The sequence below is a fragment of the Euprymna scolopes genome, chromosome 36 (assembly GCF_053919585.1).
Source record: "Euprymna scolopes isolate OS-2025 chromosome 36, ASM5391958v1, whole genome shotgun sequence".
Lineage (NCBI taxonomy): Eukaryota > Metazoa > Mollusca > Cephalopoda > Sepiida > Sepiolidae > Euprymna > Euprymna scolopes.
The window spans coordinates 50,313,477-50,341,399 of record NC_136517.1 but is presented as its reverse complement, the minus strand read 5'-3'; the positions used below and the strand labels follow the sequence as shown (position 1 = coordinate 50,341,399).

The following is a 27,923-nucleotide window of genomic DNA, read 5'->3' as shown; positions in this document are numbered from 1 at the left end:
TTATAAAACTATGATTTCGTTACGGTAATGTTTTTTGCAACTAGCTATTAATTCATTCTACCCCCCCCCCCAAAAAAAAAAGAATAAAATGGATGTCTCTTAGGGATTTTTATTCTGAGCCTCCGACATCAATAGAAATTAGGTCATTCCTGCAATAATCCAGTGCATGTTGATTTTGCGGTGGAAGTTTAGTTCTGTGCAGTTCTAGGTCCACCCTCCCGGGCCTTGCCTTCTCTTTTTGAGAAAGGATAAGTTTATTGCTAATCGCCTAAGGCGCTCTCACCGGGGAATGCCAACAGGGTTTCCCAGGTCAGTGTTCCTGGGGGATGGGGGGAGGGTCATTGACTTCTCAATCCCACTTTCCGACCCTGGTATCTAAATTCTTACGAATGAACCAAATCGCATTTTGAGTGCCATTTAATTTCTTGGAATTATAATTTTAATTTGGACTTTTTTAAAGTTGGGGAAGGAGAATATTCACTGACTTGTCTGCTTGGATTCTTGGCTGCCATCCCAGACTTGGGGGGGTTAATACATGTTTATGTTCTCCTCGTCCAATAAAATCTAAAAAACTTTATTGAAATGTTTAAATTTTCTGAAAATAAAATGATTTTAACATTTTGGCTAATGTTAATGGCAGGGTTGTGGAGTCTGAACGTATAAGGTCCGACTTTGACTCCTAAAGTTTAAAAAAAAACCCCAAAAAACTACTCCAATTCCTCATTTTAAAGTATTTCAATATTCAAACTGTTTTCCGAATCTTCGACAATGAAAATAATCCAGAGCTATGCATTTTTACAAAACCCGACTTTTTTTCTCAAACCTACACCTCGCTTTGACTCTGCAACACTTGTTAATGATCTGCTAAGGCGAAAAGAAAAAAGTGACTTGTAACTCTCAATTAACTTCAACTTATGCACAGGACTTTTATGTATAAAAGAAAAATTAGAAATCAATAAAATCACTGGCCATTCTTTATTAAAATCGTCATCTGAAACTAATTTAAGTAAATTAAGTGTCCTATTTCGTCTTTTAATGACCATTTCTTTGTGTTAAGATAAACAGTCGAATGAAAATCAGATGGAAATCATGCCCAGCATGAAAATGTTATTTATTGCTCACTGGGTTCATGGAAATTTCATGCTTAATCAATAATAGGTTTCAACTTCATTCACTTACCATTGGTGTCCGAGAGTGAATGGGAAATCCGTGTCCTTTAGAACAGTAAAGATGTGTTCGCTCTCAGTAGATCAGACGATTTTTGGCAGCTGAATATTGGGTTCGATCAATTTACAAATGCATGGCACTCTGTATTATTCAAACTTCTGTTCCCTTATTGGTTGTTACTTTTACATTTTTGCCGATGTATGTAACCTCATACCTTGAAGCGCATTTAAAAAAAATTTTTTTTACTTTGTTGAAATTAGAAAACCATACAGAATTTAACACTTTTATTAAATCCACTGAGAAATCATGACCACGTAGAAAGAAATGTTAATTATATTCTTCTTAGTTATTGTAGTATACAGCATAATCATGTTGACATACCAGTTCCCGCTGGATGACTGAAATTAAGCAACGTTGAACCTGGCCATTACTAAATGGGTGACGAGTTTGGGCTTTCAGGTGCTGTATCTGCTCTTCACTTATCTCCAGTTGTCTTAGACTTCTCCTTGCCACTGGACTCAAACAGTGCCGATTCAGGAGAGGCGTGGTTAGGGATTGTGTAACCCTTGCCTCACAATTACACACGCAGCTGCCCCTACAGTGGGTATCCTTTGTCTTTTGAGACTGAACAGAGGCATAGTTATTATTGCCTCTAGTAAGGATTGAACCTACAACTACCAGAAGACAGTCACTTAGAACTGATTATTGTACCACATCGATTAAACAGTACAAATTATTAATACTTTAAATGAGTTAAAAGTGGATATTTAATTTGTTTCCGACAACCTTGTAACTCTGGCTTTAGTCCTCACATTCTATGAATAATGTTTCTGACAAAGGTGGAAGAATTGCTGTTTTTATGATCGGAATTTTTATTTTTTATTTTTTTTATTAGTAATAGGTTTGATTTGTTTAACTGCTTTATCTGGAGTGATTTTCATTAAAAGTCCTCACCTAAAAAAAAAAATCAGTTACAAAATATACACGTACAAAATGAATTTTGTGAAAATCATAATCATGATGAGAACAGTAGTTTGAATAATTAAAATACAAAGTCTCAATGCTCATCTAAAAAAAAAAATTATCCAAGATACATGGTATTAGTGTTAGATGTGAACTTTCTTGAGCGACTCAATAAATTTGTTGAAATAAAATTCAATGTTTGTGTTACAAAAATCGATATGTTAGAACATTCAAATAAATTTCAAGAACGGTGAAAAATTTTGTACAATTTAAAGATAGAATTGAAGGAAAATCTCAATACTGTCTGGGGGCAATTATTGATTGGGTCCGTAAAATAACTGAAATATATTAGAACGTAAAGAAATGAAATTCAGTTTTTGTTAAATAGATTTTCTTTTTTAATAAAACAAAAATTAAATCAAAGAATATCTCTGAAGAATGTATTAAAAACATTTAGACACGTCTTATTGGTATTTTTAAATTTTAAATGTTTCGGTTTGTGAAAGCCAGTTGTCATTTTGTAGCTGTTTGTAAGAAACGCAGCATCAAGTTTTTTTTTTTTTTTTTTTCTAGTAGCACCATCACGTGTGTGTGTGTTTTATAGAATAAGTTAAGAAGATAGTTATATAGAACCTTTATTACATTATCAAGTCAATAAAGGAGAAACCTCTTTAGTGTGTGTGTGTATATATAAGTTTTTAAATTTCATTCACAAAAATATAATTTTTTTACAAAACAAATTTATTATTTGAACAAAGAATACAATATTCAAAGTAATTTCCTTAATCCATGATAGCTCATCTCCCCAGAGGAAAGTCATTAACAAAATATTAAATATAATTTTGTTATTCAGCACAAACATAGAAAATATATTAAAGATTAAATCTTTTTAAGGGACATAAAGAAAGAAAATAAAAAGGATATAAGATTTTGGTATTCAAATAGAATAATAATCCTTGAATAGAATGGGGCAATGTTATTAGGTTCCAGATTGGTTGAAGATTTCCCCATTGAAAGTAAATTCCAATTCTGTTCGATAGATTTATTGTCTCAGTTTTGGTGGTGTAAGATCTGAAAAATGATGTTCTTTTATAAGGTAAAATCTGATTGTTCCAAATGGATATACCCGTTAGCTAAAATATGATAAAATGAAGAAAATGGGAATTTAAAACAGGTTAAATCTGTTATTTTAAGATTGGAATTAAAATAAAAATTAAAAAATAGATTTTAAAAATAAACGGTAAGTTGTGTGTGTGTGTGTGTTTTTTTTTTAAGCTGCCTAGGACCCCCCCCCCCCATTCTAATTAAATGAAAGGAAAAATGAAATCTTACTTATATTCTGAGCAAATGTCTAATTATCAGGGAAGGGAGAAAGGAAAGAAAGTCAAAAGGAAAGTTATTTTTAGTATAGCATGCCAAGGGTGATATAGAATTCAGCATGACAGATATCTTGTAGCAGAAGATAGATTGGTCAAAGGTGGGGGGGGGGGACAATAGAAAGCGTAAGTGGAAATGGTGGGGATTATCTATAAAGATTAATATGACTTAAAATTATAGAATTATTATAAAAATCTATCTTTTATAATACTATATATGTCTCGTATTTATCGTACTGGTTATGATTAATCTATATAATATTCTGCTTGTTCTTCCTTAGGTAGTCCGTAAGTTACATTTTTGCAAAAAGACCAAATACAATTTTGGAAGGCCAAACTACTTTAAAAAAAAAAAAAAAAAAAAAAAAGTGTGTGTGTGTGTGTGTGGGGGGTTGAATTTGCAAAATTTGACTTTAAAAAAGGCCAGTTTGTCAATCCTGGACAAGAATATGAGTGACCTCCTTTCGATGTGATTATTGTTGTAATCATGTGAGAAAAGAACCCTTAATTTTGACATGCTGTGGTTCTTCGCCGAAGAAAGAAGTTGGCAAAATGAATATTGTCTGACAAGAGCTGCTAAACTGAAAGAGTAAATCGAACATTGTCTCTTACAATGTGATTTTATTTGTATTGAACTATGTAGCACAATATTAATTCAAGCATTTATTAGTACTTATTAATTCATCTTATTTAGGCCAGTTTTGTATTTAATATGCAATAGACACAATTTTCATAAAAATGTTAAATTCATTTTCTGTATGTTATTGGTTTTTCCGTTCAAAAACTAATTTTTTGCACTATCGGGAAAAAAATCTGCTTTCTCAAAACATATTTGGATATTTCTCATTCATTAAGATATTGTTGATTAACACTCTTCACTACACCTCTCCTACAATGAAATTCTACCTTATTTATTTTTTTTTTTTTTATGGAAACGCTTTGTAAAACTGGGCAAAAGAAAAAGTATTTTAGAATGCTGGATCAGTTTCACGTATGAAATATACATGAAATGATGCCCCTTCTCCATTTCCTGACTATTGTAGCATTTTAAGGCAGCCATTTAATTTTTTTTTTTTTTTTACATGTGGGTTTTGAGGTATTTTTGTTGGGGCTGCCACTTAGGTCTTAGGTTTAGGGAAAGCTTTTACGGAGGCTTACCACTTGAGCCTAGGGTTAGTGATAAGATAAGTAATTATTTTATTTTTTGTTACTAACCTTTTATCATGAATAGTTTTTTTTTTTTTAAAGAATGATTACCAAAAATGGTTAAATTCAGCATTAAATAACTAAAGGTCTGTATCATTTGGATTATTCGGACTATTGTTCTTGAGTTATTATTGAGTGAAAATAACACTCAAGATGAGAACAATAGTTCAAATTATCAAAATAATACCATCTATTATTCCTCATCTCAAAAATGTACAAACATAGCTAAAGGTTTGATATGCTGTAAAACAAACAATAATTCAGTGTCATTTCTTTGGACTGATTATTGATCAAAGTATTTTTCAAAATTTTTTTAAATTTTGTGTTATGTTTGTTTTGTATTATCTCTAGAAAGTTTATTTTTTATGTTTATATTGTGATGCAAATTTTTTTTTTCTTTTTTTTTTTTCTGCATAGGGTCTGAAGAAAACTGCGAAAGGGAATTATGGAGGTGGAAATACAAATTGGGAGGAGAAAAAATTAGGCACTTATGCCACAAGGTGAGTGTAACTTATTTTAATTGGTATCCTAAACATAAAATTAGGCCAGGAAATTAATTAAAAAAAATTTTTTTGTCAGCTTTGTGCTCCTTTACACCTCTAGCATAAAAAAAAATGACCTTTTTGATATTGATGTTTGTTAAAAAACACAAAGCCATCATTACAGTTGCATCCAAAACTAAGGGACAAAATTTTAAAACGTGATATTGGTTAGAAATAACAACTGTGTAAAGCTGAAATTTTGAGTCGTTATCATCCATAATAACCTACTAAAATTTGAATCCTTTGCAAAGGATAGAAAAAGAATCATTACAATTAATTTAGGCTTTTCAGTTATTTCCAACAAATATTAGGTTTTAAAATCTTGTCCCTTAGTTTTGGACGCTACTGTATGGATGTAAAATTAGACCTTGCTCTCTAAAACCTTGAAGTGTTTTTCAATTTAGCCTTAAAACATTTTGATGTATGATCAGGTACGCATCTCCATAACCGCATATGTTTTACTTGATGTATAACATTATAGGCGCTTCACATACTTTTGATTTATATCATCAGCAGCAGTCATGTGACCTTGATTGATAGATATATATATATATATATATATATTGGGGTTTCTGTGTATTCTGTATGTGCGTGTATATATAATTTTCTAAAATAAAATTTTTGGTACTTGTATAGTATGATCAAGATATTAACAAATGAAAATATCAAAAGTTTATATTGTATGTCTCAGTTATGGAAATGAAGTTCTCCAAAAAAAAGTTTCACTTAATTTCATCAAGTAGTTTTTCTTTTTCAGCGAAAAAACAATTTATGATATTGAGTAAAAGGTTCGATTTTTAGGAAGAAAAGCTATTATTAAAGATGGGGAGGGAGTGTCGGCGCTTTAATTTGAGTTATCTCCCTGTGGCATGTTCTAAAAATCCAAACAAAAATTAAAAAATTTAAAGATGTCTACCTTCAATGTGCTGTCATAAAAACATGTTTTTCCCCTGTAAAAAAAAAAAACAAAAAACAAAAAAAAAAACCGATCAAATTAAGTGAAATTTTTTTATTTTTATTTTTTTTTTTTTTACCGGAGATCTTCAGTTCAAAATGGATATGTACAATGTAACCTTCTTTTCGATATTTTCATTTTTTAAATGTCTTGATTAAACTGTAGAAGTACCAAATTTTTTTATACAATAACTGTTTCTTGTACAGCAGCATTGCTTCCAACAAAGCCTTCATCAGATGATGACTCTGGCTTCAGGCATGGTTTTTGGGCCAAAGCATCATTACCACTAGCCCAAAACACCCCAGCAGTATCTCACAATACCATATATATAACGCCCTCCTTCTTGGGTAAAGCACTGTCGTAAATGACCTTACCTGCTGCTTTCTGCAAAGCTTTTTGTAAATAAACAAACAAATCCGGCACTGTAAAAGCAGCAGTCAAATGTTTATATAAGTAGACATTTGAAGAGATCATTTTGTGAATGCTCATCCTATGGGCTAGAGGTTAGAGCTGTTGACTATCTAGATGGTTGTAGGTTCGATAACAGACTCTAGATGGATGATGGTCTAGCTGCACTGGCGATCTGTGAAAAGTCTATCTGTGGATGACTAAAATATACATATATCTATATATCTATAAAAGTGAAATTGTGTGTCTCTGTACCAAATTACTCTGTCAATTTTCAGTCTACAGACTCTAGATTTGACATAAGAGGTATTGAGATTTGGGAAAATCTTTTTAATTGGTTTTCGGGCAGAAATTTGGCTATCGAGGGGTTAAAGTTCAATGATTTGACTTTTAAAAACACTACCAAACTCCTCCGCCAGTTTTGGGTCTAACCACTTGAAAATTTAGATGTAGGTTACTTGGAAATTTATCAAACGTTTTAATTTGATTTGAGCCCAAAACAAATGTTAAGGGATCAAAATTGGGGTCAAAGTTATAAAAAATTTGACCTCTGCAGTCTTGGTCTAAACATTTGAAATTTTACATAAAAGGTATTCAGAGATGCAACAAGCTTTTTAATCAGTTTTTGGGCGAAAATTTGGCTGCCAAGAGGTCAAAGTTGAAAGAGTTGACTTTTGCAGACTCTACCAAACTCCTCTGCCAATTTTGGGTCTAAACACCAGAAATTTTAGATGTAGGTCACCTGGACATGAGTCGAACTTTTTAATGCATATATACATATGCACATAAAGTTATGAAGAGTACATAGGGCCTGAGCAAAGCCGGGCTGAACTGCTAGTATATATATTAATGTGTCATCTAAAGACACTGTTTCACCACTTTTACAGTGCTTGAAAAAGGTGGGTGTGGGGGCATAGTAAAAAGAAAAATAAATAAATAAATAAAGCAAAACAATTCCTAGACTATGCTGGATAGTTATAGAGCATTTTTAATCCATTTTATTTTAATTTTTATTTTTAATGCATATGTTAAGTTGAACATGTGTCCTCCATTGTAGAATGATAAAAAGCAAAAATGAAATGTGAAGTAAAACAAGTTTATTCACGGGAACTGGAGACAAAATATTTTACAATTACAAAATGGTGCTAAAATTTTTAGCAGCAATTCCCACACACCCACTGACAATGCAAATGTAGATAGTGTTGGAACAGTAAACCACAACTGACATGTGCACACCCTAGTAAGGCCACGGACTGTGGGAGTTTACCCATGGCTTATCACATATGTTCACATGCATACATAAAAATATAAACAGAATGTAATTTTCTTGGATTATTAAATGTAGTTTATATAGACACTCAACAAGAGCCAATGATTTTGTAATGTAATAAATAAAATCTTTGTTAAAGAGATTCTAAGAGCTTGTCATTGGAAAAGCATAAAATGAGTGGGAAATGGATGTTTGGTTTACTTTTGACAGCTTCAGAACCCCCTCTATCTTGTTCTTTCTCCTCACATTTCGTGAATGCGGTTTCTGGCAAAGGGGAAAGAATTGCTGTTTTGAGTGTCTGGTACGTGGAGATTTTTAATTCTCTCATAGTGTAAGCATTATTCATCTCAGTAACCCTTATTCGCATTTTTTTTTTTTTTTGTCCCCTGACAAAAGGAGGGATGATTTGTAAATTCACCCTTGTCTGTTCGTCTGTCCGCACTTTTCTCAATAACTACGCCTTGGAATTTTTTGAAATTTTGCACAAACATTAAACATGATATGAATAAAAAAGTAACAATGGATTTTCTAGAAAAACTCCGGTTGTGTCCCCTGGGGTTAAAATGGCTAAAATTGACACTTTTGTGCTTATTAAAAAAAAAAAATTGATGCCTTGGATTTTATAAAACTTTCTGAAAAGTTGTAACTGATTTCTATATAATTTTGTTTGTCTATACTTTGTAATAACTCTTGGGTATGCCCCCCGGGGCTCTTTTAGGGCATATAAAAACACTCCATTTTTGGGACTATTTTGTCCAAAATTTTCTGTGTATGTCTATTTAGCAGTTTTGCATGGTGCTGAATTCAAATTTAAATATGTTAAAATCTTGGGGACTTTTGGGGCTAAATGGAGTGGGGGCAGACGATGGACTTAGTCATTTCTTTCTTTTGCATGGTGCAACTGCACCGTTTGTTCATTTTCACCAGGATTTGACGTCCCCTGAGGACTTTTGGGGCTAAATGTGTGTGTGGGGCGGACAAATGCTGAATTTTTTTTTTTTTATGCCTTGTTCACTGTGCACTTACAGGGAACCATGCATGCTTCACTTGTTTCTTCATAAAGTATTTAGTATAGGAAAAGACAAATATCCACTCTAAAAATAAAAAAATTGGTGCATATTTTAAGACACAAGTGAAATATTACAATTCAAAATATAATAGAAACTTATGGATATACTTAGTGAAAATTATTAGTATACATAAAAAATCATGGAAAATTGGATAGAATTTTAATAAAATATAATTAATTTACTATTCAGAGTCCATAAACTGCAAATGGCATTTGTGTGAAGCCAAGCTTGTCATAGGATTATCTCTTAATATGAAAGCCTGCTGGCTTGTCATTCAGTTTATGGACTCCAAATAATTTTTTAATCAAAATTTTGCTCTGTAATTTTCTCTAACCTTTGTTTACACTAAATATTTTCAACTGCTAAGCAAATATATCTGTAATTTTTCCTGTTATATTTTGAACTGACATATTTCACTCCAGTCTCTATTAGTGATTAGACGATTCCAATATTTTTCATGACTGATACAATTACTGATTCTGTACAAATTCCTGATTTTAATAAAATCACCAATTCCAATTCTTTATAAATCTCTAAATATTTAACCATAAAATTGTTATTTTTCACGATTGCAGTAAAACCACTTGTTAAATGTTCAGATATTTTCGAAAACGTAAAAATACACATGTAAGGAAAGATTTATCGATTTTTAATTTTACTGGTAGTTTAAAATCAGTAGATTTTCATTATTTTATCATTACTATTAGCAGTGGAAGTTTTTATTTTAAACAAAATCAAACTAAAAAAAAAAGAAAAAAAAGACAATTGAAAGAATTTTTTTTTGGGGGGGGGAGTATTGGAAAATAGTCACAAATTTTTCCAATACCACCAAAAGTTCTGATTTTTTTTTTCCCCCAATTCGAATTGTCCCAACATTAGTTATAAGTAAGCACCAAAATATCCCCGCATCCCATGCCACAAGTTTGTCAGGAAGCTCACGTTTTGTTACCCACAGCTACATGCCAAAAGTACAAAAATAATGAATAACGTGATAAATAAATTTAGTTAAAAGCTGAACTTCATTTAAATTTAGTGGTTGTAAAAAGATTTTCATAAATTTAACTCTTATTTTTTGTCAAACGTTGTATTATGCATTCATATCTACTAAAAAGAAAATTATTGACATCAAAAATAACAAAACCGTTAGACGTCTGTACTTTGTTGTTTATTGCTTTTTCCACAATAATAAAAGTATTCAAGTTAACGCCATAGTTATCCCATCTTTATAATTCTGCTTGTCCCTTCCTCTTGCTAACACTGCCAATACACAGGCGCTAAATCAAAGGGAAATAATTCGTCCAAACTCAATGTAGTTGATATAGTAGTGTTAATATGGCTTAAAAAAATTATTTTTATATATATGTAGATAAACAGACAAAAACGGATTTTTATTTAATGTTTTTCTCTCGAGACTAAGTTATTAAAATTTGCAATGAATGTATATTTTACTTAGTTTTTATTTTATTTTAAAGATAAAGACATCATATATAATAGTTAAATTGCATAATTTTTAAACTTTTGAAAACATTCAAGTTTAATGATGAAAGCAATTGTGGAATTTCCATAGGGTCGTGCTCTTAACAATAACTTATAAAAAAAATAAATAAATAAAAAAAATGCTTGTTTCCCCCCCCCTTATTTACAGACGTCTTTGACTGTTTTGTCAATAAAATCAGATATTATCACTAACAAATCTTGCAAAGTTAATAAAACAAAAAATCTAAAGTCATTGTTGCTTTACTTATTTTATCTTAAGAAAAATAATATCTAGTGGACATATGTATATGATGTGTAAAAGTAAAACCTTACCAGTGAAGGTTGAGGACATGCGTTGCATGGAGAGAAATAATATGGATGTGTAATGTGAGTCTTAAAGATGTACTTGAATACGGTCAACTAAAATGAAGAGTAATTGTTTTTTTTTCTTCGTTATTGTAGTGAAATTGAAATATTGAATTTCAACGGAAACCAATGGCATCTAATGAATTATGTTGCAGTAACGAAAATATCCAAAAATTACGAAAAATAATTAGAAAATTAATTATTAATGTAAATAGTTTTTGAACACAATTAGCAAAAATTAAAGTTTGCTAAATCGGCCAAAGACTTTCAGTTTTCAGAAAATATTTAACTCCATTTCGTTACAATTATAACTTTTTTTTGAAAACTCAATTTTAGCTAATTCTCCTGAAAAACTATTTTAATTAATAATTAATTTTCTACCATATCATTTTTTGTAATTTTTTAATATTTTCATTACTGTGATATGACAATTCAGTAAATATCGTTAGTTTCACTCAAAATTCAATATTTCAATTTTCGAATTTTGCCGCAATATAGGGAGATGTGTGCAAAATAGGTGACTATGATGATATGGCCATGTTGAGAAGTGAATGAGACTTCTTGGGTTAGTAAATGTAGAACAGTTGAGGTAGTAGGGTCAGTTAATAGAAGGCCAAGGAAAACAGAAGTGATAACGATGAAATTTAGAGAAAGAGGGATGAAAACCTGGCCAGAAATAAGTTAGTTTGGAACTCAATTTATAAAACCCATCTAATAGATGTAAGACGGACATTAAACCGAATATACAGTAGAACTGGTGGTCCTAGGATAGTTTTTTCAGGTTACAATGTGGAATACAATGTTTGTTTTTCTGGACTCTGGTTATGGTATTTGCCCCTTCTTATGGTCTTGTGTTATTTAGTTATACTGTACTGCATTTTGTTGCTAATTTTTCATGCTGTATCCCGGCGTTCTACTGTAATCACATTTCCATCAAAAGCAAGAAGAAACACGGCCGATTAGTTGCGTACTCTCATGTAATGAATGAATGCAGGATTGACATGAAATTCTTAAAATGACCGAAAACTGGGCTGAAATGACTTTAATAAATAAAAAGTAAATGACTTAGAATGACTTTAATGAACTTAAGGATGAAAAAACGTGCGACGTTAACCATTGTGCCACCGCGAGATGCTAATGGAAACATGTTTGAATTATTTAAATTAGCAGGTGCACGTTTTAATGTCTTAATGAGGTCAACTTTTGATTGTGGGGTAGCATTTCATTTAGTGCGGGAATGCTTCTTTCCCCCCCCCCCAAGACGTTGGGAATAGGGGGAAACCTTATAGGAAAAGGCCTAACCTACATGCGGCGAGCGAAAACTGTTGAATATTTATCTTCCTGAAGTAGAGCAAATTAAATAGACAGGCGAGCTCCGTTGTTAACTGTGAGATATTACGATTTACATGTGATATAAAAAGTTTTAAAAAGTTGTGAACCGACTGACCGCTTCTCTGAAAAAGCCTTTCTTGGACATACACAAAAAGCGAACATACATTTTCGCTTTTATATATATAGACTAGCGAGGGGTACCTGGCATTGCCCGGGTGTTTGGAGGTGTGTGTGGAAACTCTGGGGGTGGGTTGAAAAAAAAAAAAGTAAGTATGAGGATCGAACCCGAACCGTTGAGGCAAAGTTGTAAATTAAAGTGTGAAAAAAAAAGTGCAATGTTAACGATTGCCTCACCGCGAGATGCTAACGGAAACATGTTTGAATTTATTTAATTACTTGGATTTGGCAGGTGCCCGTTTTAATAAGTTAATGAGGTCAAGTTTGACTGTGGGATAGTATTTTCCCAAGATGTTATAGGAAAAAGACTAACCCACATGCGGCGAGCGAGAAATGTTGAATATTTATCTTCCCGAAATCGAGCAAATTAAATAGACAGGCGAGCTTCGTTGTTAACTGTGAGATATTACGATTTATATGTGATATAAAAAGTTTTAAAAAGTTCTGAACCGACCGACCGCTTCTCTGAAAAAAGCCTTTTGTAGACATACAGACAAAGCGAACACACATACAAACATACATTTTCGCTTTTATATTTATAGATTAAATTTTCTGCTTTTCTAATGACCATTCTGTAGTTATGACAAAAACTGATTTTTTTTTTTTTTTTTTTACTTCTGCACTTACCGACACAGCAGTTTGCACAAAGTTTCTTGTGTGTGCTCACCTGAAATAACCATAAGTGGCCGATCATGAAACGTTAAACTTCTATGAGGAAATTGTAATGCTAAACAGGAAAAACATGAAAATAGAATAAATAAAATTACAAATGTGAATCTAATTCAACACTAAACTACGTGATTAAAATGAATTTTTTATTTCTTCCAAATTATAAAAAAAGTAGCCTTCATAGATTCGTGTTAGCTAAAAGCAGACGGTGCATTTGTTAAAAATAGAGGAATGCTCGGCCGACCTTTTCTGGTTATTTCCGTCAGCTGCTGACCTAGCCCAAGCCAACTTTGTGAAAATTGCGGGTCAGTAAATGCAGAAGCACTTTTTTCTTTTAATTTTTTTATTTAAAAAAAATTTTTTTTTTTAAATAAAAAAATTATTAAAAAAAAATAAAGAATTATAAAAAAATTAAAAAGAAAAAGAATTATAAAAAAAAAAAAGAAAGAATTATAAAAAAAAAAAAAATTTTTTTATAATTCTAACAGGAATGTATGTTTGAAACAGATTAAATTTTAACCAGATTTCACATTTTAGAATCTTGACTGAAGAAGGATAGAAGCCCTCCAAAAATTATCACTCCCTGAAAGGACGGAAAAATAAATTAAAAACAATATATTAATACATGGTTCTAAAATATCCAACTAGACAGAATAATCAACAAGACTGCCTTATATATTGGTTTTGTTTTGAACTTTTCCAAGGTTTATATCATGTATACATAAAAATACTTAGAGCAAGTAAGCTTGATGGTTTAAAGCCATCAAAATGTTTTGATTTTTAAATGGACAGCAATCGAAATTTGATTAAAATCTGTGTATAAATTTTAATTTGCAAAACAAAGGAAAACTAACTTGTCTTTCTCGCATTTGACTTGGTGTCAATCAATTTTAGGCTCTAAAATATAATTGCACCAAATTTGTTACGAAACATTTTTGAGAGGTTGAGGGTGGCTGTTAAAAAAAAAAAAAAAGTCTATATAAATAAAATATATTTCCGTCTGAAAATATTTAACCGATAAACTCTTAAACTACTGGCCACATAACACTAAAATTGACCGGGAATAGTAATAATACACGAAATATGGTTTATAACGAGTAAGATCTTTGTTTGGATGGATGAATAATGCATACAGAAATGTTGAAATACAAAATGTTCACTTCAACTTGCTGACATGTGCAAATTCGTTTATAGTTTGGAGTGGTTTCATTTTGTTTTGGTTTCAATTCAGGCTGATGACACTCAAATTTATATTTTGAAATCGGTTATATATATATATATAGATATATATATATATATATCTATATATATATATATATAATTAGCTCTGTAATAAGAAATTTGCATGAATTGAAGTATTTAAGTGTATTTTATGATCAGGCACTCCCCCCACCCCAACTAAAAATTTATAAGCTCTAAAACTACTGCAACAAAATACTGTCAAATTTGGCATGAAGAATCGTTGGGGTGACGATTGCCACAAAGGATCACTATTATACTGTTACTACTACAAATAATAAACCCTTCCAAGAATAAACTTGAAATTACTGACATCTGCATAAATGTACAGAAAGAGGTGATTTAGATTATAACTTGCAATTTTATTGATAAACCTGTAAATGTTTATATATCATGAAATTTTTTTTCTATTTCAGTGAAACTAGACTTACAGAAATTATTGAACACTTATATAAAATGGAAGATAAAACTGTAAGTAAAAACGTTTTTCCACGAGTTCAATTAAAGTGTTAGTCAATGTCTGTTTCCTTGAACTTTGTGTGTGTGTGTATGTATATATATATATATATATATATATATATATATATATATATTAATGGTCTGACAAGGCTATAGGGGAGACAACCAAGAAAAAAAGCCCTTAGCAAAATTCATCCCAAAGTAGCAAAACTGAAACTAGCCTGACAGGACACTATATATACAAATGTAGACAAATTTGGGCCAATTTTATTGGTTTGAAAATATAGCTTCTTTTTTACCAATTGTCATAAAATTTTAACCATCGAATAGTATTATAATCTTTAAAAATCCTGCCAGTTTTCATGTAGTTTCATCCCATAGAACCAAAGATATGAGCATTTCAATATTCAATTTGGCTACCAGTATGTATGTATATATATATATATATATATATATATATATATATATTCATATACAGTAGAATCCCAGGATACGGCATTAAAAATTAGTAACAAAATACAGTACAGTATATAATACCCATGTATATAATCAAATAACATAAATAATGCTGTAAGGCGGGGCAAATACTGTAATCAAGGGCCGAAAAACGTTGTATTCCACATAGTAACCTTAAAAAACTGTATCCTAGGGCCACCGTATCCCGGAGTTCCAACATATATATGTATATATATACACACACCCTTTTTTGCCAATTTTATAAGTTCCAAATCTTGGTGACTATTGATCAGAATTTAACAAATGAAGACTCGTTGGAAAAGTAGTGACCTGAATTGTGTATGTGACATTTGCCCTTACGATTGCACGTTAAAGGGATCATCTGGAGCCTATTTTTGGCACGTTTTTTACTGCCATAAAATATTTCAATCATAGTCCTTTGTTTTCTTAATTTTGCATATGAATTACAAAATGTCTGATATTTCCCCAAAATCTTTGGCCTTGATGAAGGAAGACTCAAACTTGCTGCTATGGTTTCAAATGATCTGAAATAACAGCAAGTGGAGACTTGATTCCAAATATTTCTCATGTTATATCTCCTCTTTGGTTTTCATACATAAAGTAAATTTCAGTGTATAAGGATTATTTGATATTCATAATCGTACCTTATTTCCAAAAGAGGGGAGATATAAAATATGAGAAATATTTGGAATCAAGTCTCCCCTTGCTGTTATTTCATATCATTTGAAATGTTGCATTCCTCTGCCTGTTTTACAAGTATTTTAATGGTGGATGCTCTGAACTACTAGCCCTTGTACCCCATCGCCATAAATATCCCCTGAAAAACTCGACATGGAGCAAAGTCCCACCCCTCCACAGTAGAGATCCCTAGATGTAAGAAAGCCTTCTGCTCTAATAGTTTCTCCCCAATAACTGCTACACTTTGGAATTCCCTTCTAGGCTCCTGTTTCCCCAACTGTACTGACATGCAGAAGTTCAAGTGTAATGTGAACAGACATCTTGCTGCTCAACTCCCTACATAATATCCCTGCAACTTATGTCCCTGATAGTAGCCCCGTACATCAAAGTGGTACTGTGCCTTGTTTGGGGTGAAAATGTAATAACATAAAAGAAAAAAGATTGGAATAATTTATTATAAACGAAAAGAAATATCCTTAAGTCGTAATCGTATTTAACTTGTAGATGGAGAGGAAAACGGGAAGATATAGCTAGCAAATCAATGAATTTTGTTTTTTACTGAAAATTTTACTGGTTTTGCAAACTCATTTACAATTTTCAGTTTTAAACAACCCAATCTGAGCTGAATGGGTGCCCTAATAGGTCACTTTTGTTTTGTTTTTTCTAGAAAATCTATACTTTTCTATATCTGTCTTCAACACAAACCCTGTCAAACATCCATGAAACTCACACTTTTATCATTATGGATTACATGTCCTTAAAATGTTTTTCATGCTGAGTCAGTATAGCTATACAGAGTGTCCTAAAATTCACCATCGAATTTAGAAAATATAAATTATCAAAATAAATGGTTTGTGTAGGGATGCTCATTTCTAGTGCCAATGAACTATAACTCCACGTTCTACATTAACCAACTGTTTCTCGGCTTTCTGTCCGATATATGTGTTCCAATTTACTTGCCTCTACTACTAGGGCAGAGTTAAACAGAAGGTCAAATTTTAATGTAGGGAAAATTTAGTTCCCTTTAAAAAGAAAGGGTAACTCTGGATTCTGTCAAAATTTAAAAATTTCCTCGGTCTAGAAAGATTTGTCACTGACAGAGTTCAGGAAAGATGACGTGCAATATCGGAACTACGCTTTGCTTCTAGCCCAAATACCACGTGCTGTATTTATAAATACGCTAAAAAATATTCATGAATATGCTAAAAAGCACTAATATTGGGTGCCACAAAATGAAAAAAATATTTCCAACGTGTGTGTAGCTATTTATATTTGATAATTTTTTTTTTTCTAATATGGGAGTCACCAATTATCAAGACCCGAAGGCAATAGTGTATTAGAATTTAGTGATGAAAATGAGGTAGAAATAGATTAGTGGGGGGGGGGCTCAACAAGAACTTGTTTACATTGAACTTGAAGATTATCATATTGTAGTCTGCTGGAAAGCAGGCCAGCGGAACAGTTTCACAGGCAGATAGTTCTAGGAAGAAAGCCTTGTTCATGGAATTTACGTTTAGATTTAGGCCCTTTAGAAAGGAACTCCGAAGGAAACTTTTGATGGTCATTGTAGCTAGACTAGTGTTTTTTGTGAAAATTTGGCATGAAAAGAATGATGCTTCAGTGTCTGTCCCCCTCCCCTCTGTAAAATATTCACGGTAAAGGTTTCTACCTAAAACCACTGTAAAGAATTTTCCTTTCTTTCTCGGTGTATCTGGAGCTTAGCAAAATTTCCATGAACAGAGTTTCTTTCAAAGAACTACCAGTTTGTGGGACAATATACAATGGGGCTGCTTTCCAGCTGACTACATGAAAGATATATATCTATAATTTAAGTGACTGAAAGATGTGTTTAGGTAATTAATTCCTATTTCAGTAATGTAAATTATTCGGAGTTGAACGAACACACTCGAGCTGGATTATTTTCTTTTCACTTAATGATAAAGATGTTTGTCAGTTGTATAATCAGCTACAACAAAACACAAACGACATTGATTCTGAATCATCTTTTATTCTGCCATTTTGGACTTGCAACAGCGTCTGAATTTGCATAAGCGCCTTCATATGTAAATGATTCTAGGTTTGCATGCTGCAGTTTTTTTACAGTGGGGACATGCTAGCCATTGCTGCTTATTTCTGTCTCCCCACACACTACAATATGGTTGTTTTCAAATCCAGTATAAACAAATTTTTGTTAAATTATCCTCCTACATATTTTGCTGTTTGAAGCAGCATCTCTTATCCTCAAGATATTGTTTTGCTGTCCACTTAACAAACTCGTTAACCTTGAATGGTCTTTGGGTCTTGATAAGCAGTGACACTCTATTACAATAAAGAACTGAATATCTAGTATTTGAACTTAATACTAGAAAAACCTTAACTCTTTACCACCAGAATTTTTTTTATGCAATAAATTTTTTAATCATGAAACCCACATGTGACAAAATTTAGCGTGCAACTGATGCACAAATAAAAAAAAAAACTCCTTCACTTGTTGAACCATGTTGTACTTTAGAGACAAGTTCAGCTGACAAGCCATAAGAGTAAAAAAAATGTCTTTTTGAAAGGAGACTTCAAAGTACAATTTGGCGGTAATTTTGGCAATTTAATTATCATTAGGTTGTGCCTTACACAGATCTGTGACTTTATCTCTTTCTCTCGATTGTCTTTGTAGTCTGAGGTTGTATCTCATATCCTCATACAGTCAGCTAATTTTGAGCCAGGCAGCCAATGTTGAGGAGTCCATGTTTAAGTGAGCATAGAAATTTATTGCTGATAAATCCTTGTTAATATTTACTTCTCTCCCATTGCTGAAAAATGTGACACAAGGTTAGAAGATGGGACGTTAAAAGTCAGCGTTTAAAAGGAAGGGCACTCTAGCCTTTTTTTTTTTTTTTTTTACATTGGCATCACCACATTATCAAGGCCCAGAGGCCACTCAAGGATAAGGGTTAAAGAGTGTACAGTAGAAATTGGACAATATAGTAGTCATTAGTAATGAAAATTTGGTAAATTTGAAAACTTATATGGAACGGCTAATCAAGAACTTATTTACTTTAGACTTGAACACAACCATATTGTAGTCAGCCGGAAAGCAGGAAAACGGAAGACAATTCCACAGGCGTGCAGTTCTAAGAAAGAAGCTTTGTCCATGGAATCTACGTTTAGGTTTAGGCACAGATTAAGAGTGGGGGAAATTATTGATAGTGTTTACAGCTAGACGAGTGTTTCTTGTAAAAGTTTGGCGAGGGGGGGACCATAGATTGAAGCTCAGTCAAACACTTTCCATGAAAATAACGATACATCAGAGACAAACTCGCAACATCTCTTCTGTGAGATAGAGGTTGCAGCGAAGAGAAAAGGACATCTCCTACGAGGCTACGAAGTCTATTTTGAACTCTATCAAGGCAGGACAAGTCCTTTCTAGCAGCTCCTGCCCAGATGTGGCAACAGTATTCCATCTTTGGACGTACCTGACTCTTATGTAGATAGAGAATAGCATCAGCAGTGAGATATCTACCGGATCGATAGAAAGATCCCACCATTTTTCCAGTGGCCTTGGCAACAGATTTGATGTACGTGTTCCATTTAAGATCAGGAGTAATGGTCAAGCCCAGAAGCTTGTCAAAACTTGAGGCCTCCTGAAGACGAGAGCCATTCATTTCAATTGATGCCAAATGTGGATTAGAATGTTGATGATGTAAAGAGAGAAGCTTGGTTTTAGATGCATTAAAAGTAACCAGCCACTCCTTTCCCCATTGTACTACGTGCTCAAGATCAGAGGAGAGAGAATTGGAGAGAACTTGGTCATGTAGTGTCGTCAGCATAAATGTCTACAAATGATGTAAGGATGTGATTTGGAAGATCATTAATGTAGATCAGGAAAAGAGTTGGGCCCAGGATGGACCCCTGAGGGACACCGGCATTAATACTGTGAGCTTCTGATTTTTGCCCCTCAACTACTACTCTTATGAACCTATCAGAAAGAAATGATTTAATAATTGAGAAGACATTTCCAGCTATACCATAACTAGCGATCTTATGAAGTAAACCTTTATGCCATACCCTATCAAAGGCTTTAGATATGTCAAGAGCAATTGCCCTAGAAAGATTGCCACCTTAAGACAACGTTTAAACAGTTTTGTAAGTATGGGCGCTAGTTCAGGTTGAAGTTTTTTGAGTACTATAATTGGAATACCGTCAGGGCCAGTTGCTTTACTGGAATCAAGGTTTTTGATTAGCTTGGCAACATCACGTACAGATATACGTATATCACATAGCGTGTTTTCTGATACAGGAGGAAATATTGGGGGTTGGCGGCCTTGGTCGCAAAGGGTAGAATTAGCTGCAAAGTTCTTGACAAAGAGTTTGGCTTTGTCTGATGCTGACGAGATTACCTCAGGTCCATTGATAATAGTTGGGATGGAGCGCACGCTTCTGTTCAGGATTCTGTTTGCTATTTGCCAAAGCTGGTGGGAACCAAGCCGCTGCTCAGCTACTTTGGACTTAACAGATTGAGCATACAACTCTCTTGCGTTCCTTATTACTTTCTTACAATGGTTGCTGGCAGTCCTGAAAAAAAAAGCCTACAAAAAAGAAAATTCATGAGCTACCTTGTTAGTATACGATTACCAATAAATTAACATCTTAAAAAGGAAGTAAATCTTGGCAGGATCGACCTCATAGAACTGCACAGAACCATACTTCAGTCTAACATGAACAAGACCACCTAGTGTAATCGGCCCAAACTCTGAACTGATTACTAAGGATGTATAATGGACTTCGTATGAAAAACACTATGGGTAAGGTCAGGTTGCCCCCCCCCATTCCCCGTTCTTGTGTGCTAAGTTCTTGCTTGTATCTCCTGCTGTGACTTGCAAATCTACTGTAGCATTCTCTGGTGGATTTTGAGATGGGCAGAAACTTTCCATATATCATTTCGTTGAAAGTCTTTCTTTTTTTTTCCAGGAAATGTTCAGGATAACTTGTATCATGCGAGTGGGTTCCTTATCAAGAAGATAGTTTGTGTAAATAAGTTTTTACAACTTTGGTACTTTAAAGATTTTATTTTTTATTTTAATCAATGAAAAATATAGATCCTCGATCTGATGACTTCAAGTTGGACAATATAAGATCTGTGCAGAGCAGGAAACTTTGTTACATTAAAAAAAAAAAAAAAAAGTGCTTGGCTTAGTAGACATACATAAGTTAAGTGGAAGGCAAACAAAAGCATCGGAAGAAGTGATAAAGATGTATTTAAGAGAAAGAAGGATAAATGAAGACATGACCAAAGACAGGTGTAAGATCGATCTAAAAAGGGAAAAATATAGTTGCTTTCCTTGAACTCACAAGGGAGTGATCGCCCTTGGATTGAAGAGTCAGGTATGACACTTTCAGGACAAGACACAGTATGCAATTAGAGATTTATCATTGCACATCTGATGGTCTACCCTTATCCTTATAATCTCATTTGTCAGGTGTTGCATACATTTGTTAAACGCTCTTTGTTCTCGTATTAATTTTATGTGGTTATTTTCGCAGACAATATGCATTTTAAAACCCGTAACACTAGGTTAGTTTGGTAGTTTTCCAACATGTATCCAGCATGTACAACGAACTTAAAACAGAATATAATAAAATTCTTTTTGATTTTAAATGGTGTATATTCCAGGACTCTTATAAAATAAGATTAATTTTCCAGTTTCATTGAAATAATTCTTTGATTTCGTTTTAAGATTCTTAAAATTCTGATTTTTTTTTAATTTTTACAATTTCTGTTTTAATTTCCAGGCTCAAAGTTTACTAGAACAATTTGAAGAGAAAATTGAAAAATTTTGGTTTGAACATTTTGTTACAAAAACCAGAGTGGATTTCTTCCAATATTTTTGCATTTTAAATGCTAAAGGTAAGTAAATTCTATCATAAATTTTAAAAGTCAAGATTGTCTGCTCCTTTTTACTTCCCGTTTCTGCTCCTCAAACGGAATGACAAACGAGATATGGTTCCTTCTGATTAATCTTCCACTCGGAGAACTCCCCCCCCCCTCCAACCTTTGTCCACTTGATCATATTTAATTATGCAACCAACATAAACATAAGCAAACATTGGCAAAAACATAAGAATAAGCGAAGTAAAAAAAACACAAAAAAAACTAACGTAGAGCAAACGAACGATGTTAAATGTAAAAATCGGAAAAAGAAAACAGAAAAACGAACGTTAAAACTTCTGAAAAATACCCCCCCCCAAAAAAAAAAAAAACTTGTGAAAAATGGCTTAAATAAGCCTGTTTCAATATTAGAATTTAAAAATCAGTGGGTACCTGGCGTTGGCCGGGTGTTTTGGTGTATGTGGTCAGTGGGGGGTGTTAATGAAAACCTAAGAATAAGCGAAGTAAAAAAAAAAAAAAAAACAGAAAAACGAACGTTACGTGAAAAATGGCTTAAATAATCCTGCTTCAATATTTAAATTTTAAAAATCGAAAAAAAAACATCTCACACCACGATTTGAACCAAAAACCTTTAGATAATGACCCAACGCTCTAACCAACTTAGCTAACACGACGTACATGAAATTGTGTCAGTTCTTCAAATATTTAAACTAAATCAGGTTATGATATTGTCTGACGCATGCGTAGAACCGATCTCATCATGAGAGGACGGTTTTTGCTGCTCCCCCCTGTAGAAAAGTGCTGATTTCAGGGTGAAAAAATTAACGTTTTTGGCCAATTTTTTTTGTATTTGTCAGGTGAAGGATGTGGCTTTCATATGATACCAAGTTTGTGAATTTTTGTTCCGTCTGTTGAAAGTTTTTAGCAGACATACAAACACACATACATACATTTTCGCTTATATATATATATAGACAGACAAGCGGGGGTACCCGGCGTTGCCCAGGTGTTTGTAGGTGTGTGTGCTGTTAAATATAAAAGAACCCGGGGGAAGGGGGGTAGGATTGAACCCGAAGCCCTGAGGTGAAGTTTGAAAATAAAATCGGCCAGCCAGAATGAGTTACTGAAAGATGTTTGAATTTATTTAAGTAAGAACCAAATTGACAGGTGAGCGCCCGGAAGTCGTCGAGCGTTACAACGTCAATGACCAGCTTTGTTTGTTATAAGTGAAGGAAAAAAAGAAAACAACGTTAACACTTAAGCGGGGAAAAAAAAAAAAAAAAACTAACGTAAGGCAAACGAACGATGAAAACAGAAATGAACACATGAAAAATGGTTTAAATAAGCCTGTTTCGATATTAAAATTTAGAAAATCTGTGGGTACCCGGGTGTTTTTGGGTGTGTGGTCGGGGGTGGATAAGCGAAGTAAAAAAAAAAAAAAAAAAAAAAAAAACTAACGTTACGTGAAAAATGGCTTAAATAACACTGGTTCAATATTTAAATTTAAAAAAATCGAAAAAAAAAAGACATCTCACACCAAGATTCGAACCCAAAACGTTTAGATAACGAACCAACGAGCTAACCAACTGACATAACGCGACCTACATGAAATTTAGTCAGTTTTTCAACTATTTAAAGTAAGTCAGGTCATGACGTCATCTGACGTGTGCATAAAACTGGTCGTCGTCATGAGAGGACCGTTTTTGTTGACCCCCCCATGTAGAAAATTGTTGATTTCGGGGTGAAAAAATGAACGTTTTGGCCAACTTTTCGATATTTTTCGAGCGAAGGATGGAGCTTCGACATGATACCGAGTTTGTGAATTTTCGTCGTCTGTCGAAAGTTTTTAGCGAACAAACATACATACATACATTTTCGCTTTTATATATATATAGATGACTTGAATTAAAGTTTAAAATGCAAAAGTCAAGTATAATGCTTCAATTGTGCTCTAAACAGAAACATTCATTTTGAACACGCCCTTGTTATATCCAAGAACCTACTGTTGATTTTATATATTGGACCTTTCAGCTTGTCTGGTAATAAAACTTCTCAACTGCACTTGTGATGTTAGGCTGTGTAAGGTGTTAAAATTGGTTAAAATCGCCTTTTTCTTCTTTCATCGGATTATTTCAATTATTGATACTTATTGAAGACATTCTGATATAAAACCTAGGAACACTGCAAGGCACATAAAGTACCTTTGTGTGAGATTTCATAAAAATCTGCCCAGCTGTTTTTGAGTCCATAAGGAACAAACACACAATTCCTTTTTATATAATAGATAATAAATGCTTCTCATTAAGAAAATAATTACTCTTCCATCTATATATTAATACGCTAATTTTGTTTTAATGAATATGAAAAAGAGAAAAATCTTTGATATTTTTGTCTATTTATTGCCCCTTCTTCCTCTGTTTGTGATGCATATTGTTTATGTATTTAAAATGTGCTGATATGTTATAAAAACAGAATAGAACCGAAATGTATTTATATAAAAATGTTAGTACTTGTTAAGATACATCCAACGACACTGTCACCGACTGTAACGATGATAATGATTATGATGGAAAGAAAAAGAATTGTTAAGAATTGTTATTTTGGTATCGGTTTAATATACGCACACGCTTATTTGTGGATATTGATAAAGAAGAAATGTGTTCTTTCATGATAATTTCTGTTGACAAAAACGGCCATAAAAAAGGAACACTAGCTGAAAACTTAATCTTCCAATATGAAGAAATCTAAAAAAAAATGTCAGAAACGGTGCTGCCATTTGGCGATTTGACAAGTTCATCTGAATAGGCCACCCCTGTTAAGAAAAAGCAGTTAACCAAATTCTGGGTGGTCAAAATTTAATAGGCCAAATATTGTGAGTTTCTTTAGATAATGAAATACAAGGTGGTGGAAACGCTTAAGTGTCTATTTATTATTTTCCTGGGAATTTGATCACCCCAAAAAGATAACCAAATTTTTTTACTCATATGAAATGACACTTGAAAAAAAAACCCTTAGTTATGTAAATGAAGGATGGACCCTCTCATGTGAGTGATGGTGAAATTACCACAGGTTCTGCTAGTAAAAATAATTGTCATTATCAACTAAATATTCTTTCAATAAATAAAATATCACTTTTTGATCAATGAAGGGTGAAGGCAATGAACCCTCCTGTCGGGAGTGGCAGTCAGAGATGCACATTATGGAAGAAAAGGAATTTTTTTTTTTTTTTTTTTTTTTTTTTTAGAGCGTGAGAATTTCAAAAACTGCCTGAGATTGGTTTTCTGAGAATTTTGAAATGGAATTCTGGAAACCGGAGGCAGGGGTAAACTCCCCTGATTCTCAATATAATGAAAGGCAAAAATAGCCCCAAGGACATACTCTACCACCTGCTTCAGATTTTCACGTTAGTCAGAGAGAGAAACCCCTGACTTAAGTTTCACTCTATTCTAAGCTCCCTGAATCTACACTGTGAAAAGATAAGCATAACTTGACTAATGTAAGCTGCCAGTCTTCAGAGCATTTATATTTAGTCACGACTTATGAACGATCAGTCTTGTAACTTTCAGTGATTATTTTTTTTGCTTATTAGGTAAATGACAATTGGTTTTTCTTTATTTGTTGATTGCCTGTCAAATTGAAGGTGCAGTTGATTTCAGATTTACCCTGATGTGAGACGGTGAAGACAGACCAAGCCACTCTGAGAATAGAACTCCGCATGAAATCAGAGTGACGTACAATCAGCCGAAGTAAACAGTGTTGCCACACAGACTTGGGGTTGTGCACGTTTTGTGTGCTTCAAGCATCTGAGCGGTATTTTCCAGTGATCAGTGAGGGTCTAATCCCCCTTGAAGGGTCCACCACTAGATAGCTAAAAGTGTAGCCACCAGGAATTGGGTTAGTGCACATTTTCTTGCCTGTGTTTAAGACGATAACCTGGCCAGGGTGATGTTACAGTCGATTGATTTTTTTTTTTTTTTCTAATGTTTTAAGCAAAAACAATGTTACATAAATACTTTATTGTCAAGCTGAAAATCGTAATATATCGAAAAATTACAAAAAATCATAAAGTAAAAGTAATTTTTATGGAAAATTGTGTTAAATCACATTTTCTTAGACGTTATGAATTAGGCAGGAGGCTAGGCACAGAGGGCATAACTCCGAAAGTAATATTTTAGATTACTTGTGTCATGGGTGCAATATTTGTCCATAGCGACAGCTGGTGCTACCAGATCAGGCTGTCTACTGACTTCCTGAGATGAAACGCACCTACATAGATGTCTTTGTTTTTTATTCCCTTTTGCAAAACTTAGTCATGTTCTGCGAAAACAAAAACAAAAACAACATTCTCCTCCCCCTCCCCTCCCTCGTTTTCTTTTTCCTTCACCTCCTCACCTTTTTTTTTTTTTTTTTTTTTTTTTTTCCTAGTTGGTAGGGCGATAGAACATACCAACTGCCCCCCTGCAGAGGGTAAAAATCCTTCAATGGGACCACCAGTTGACCGTTGGTGGCAACCCGTAATGCATTAAGAACGGGATCCTGGTGGTTGAGTGGAACATGCCTAGGAAATAATAACATGATACTACAACACACCACTTTGGCCCTTACTAGGCTAGACGGGAGGTTGGATAGGCCCGATCCAATCAATCGGTTGGTCATGACAAGCACTAATTCAGACAATCCAAACAAAAACACACTAACACTCAACATAAACAATAAACTGAGTTAATAAGTGATGGCTGAAGGGTCAATCAAGCTGGGAAAAAGGTAACCATCAGGAATAATAAAAATACAGGGAAATCCCATACTTGGGTGGGCATAACCATATATTGTGAATGCTTGGAAACCTCCCCATGTTTGAGTATACCAGCTATGTAGCCCTGGAGAACCGAGGCGAATGGGATTTACCCCCTCATAGTTCTTCCCCATAAGGGGCTCCGAGGAGGGTGGGGAGCATGGCTGATGAATTTTTCAAAAATTATTATGAATACCAAAAAATCCAAGAGACCACACACAGAAATTGACTCTGACAGCGACAATGAAGATACAAACTTTCCAAGATTCATCGTGCTAGAAGCAACGTCTAATATACCGTTAACTAAAATGTCACCCTTTACTATCCAAAAGGTAATATCAAGCAAAATAACACCCAAAAATGTCCAAAAATTAAGGAATGGTACCATATTGGTAGAAGTACAAAATAAAAAACAGGCCAAAACTCTACTTCAACTACAAAAATTGCATGAAACGAACATCAAAGCTTATCCACACCAAACACTAAACTACTCCAAAGGAGTCATAAAAAGCCAGGAAATCTCCGTCTGCACAACAGAAGAAATCAAAACAGAACTAAAAAACCAAGGGGTCACAGATGTAAAAAGAATCACATTTAAAAAAAAAGGAGAGGTAATATGTACAAACACTTATATACTAACATTCAATTATCCTCAAATACCAGAGACCATCAATATAGGTTATGAAAGAATGAAAATAGAACAATACATTCCAAAACCTTTACAATGCTACAACTGCCAAAAGTTTGGACATAATAAAGACCAATGTCTAAGATTCTTCACATGTGGAAACTGCAGTGAAAAAAACCCAGACCACGATGAAGAAGACTGTCCAAATAAAACCAAATGCACAAACTGTCAAGAAGAGCACCACTCTCACTCAAAACAGTGCAAAATATATAAGCAAGAGAAGGAAATAATAACAATCAAATATCAAAAAAACATAACCTTCCAAGAAGCCCGCAAAGAAGTCACAAATCGCACCAAAAACTCATATGCCACAATAACCCAACAAGCAAACAAAATGTACAACTACAATGAACTAAACCTTGCTCCAGAAATTGCAAACCTAGCAAAAGAACTAAAGAACATACTTGAAGAATTAAAATCCTTTTTATCAGAACTGAAAATAAATTTTAACAGCCAAATAAAAGTCAGAAACGAACAACCCAGTATAAAAGAAAACGAAACAAAGGAAATCAGAAAAACTTCCATCAATATTGAGGAATCAATCTCTAAAGAAATGAAACCTCCTCAATTATCAAAACGTGAAAGATCCAAGTCACTAACAAGGACAAAAACAGATGTTAAAAATAAACACACAACAACAGGAAAAATGGAAATAGAACAGAACAACAAAAAAACTACCCCCCAAAAACAAAATGACAAACAAAAAACAGAATTAGTATTAATTGAAAA

General features: G+C 33.3%; 1 protein-coding gene across 1 annotated transcript in view; it reads left to right on the top strand.

The window, feature by feature from the left end:
* Positions 1-27,923, top strand: part of LOC145260466 (cysteine-rich with EGF-like domain protein 2) — a 75,996-nt gene that overhangs the window by 8,155 nt on the left and 39,918 nt on the right. The window contains exons 2-4 of the mRNA XM_080118544.1: positions 5,130-5,212; positions 14,633-14,687; positions 21,618-21,732. Of these exons, the coding sequence (XP_079974670.1) occupies positions 5,130-5,212; positions 14,633-14,687; positions 21,618-21,732 (253 nt within the window). The remainder of the gene's footprint in view (positions 1-5,129; positions 5,213-14,632; positions 14,688-21,617; positions 21,733-27,923) is intronic.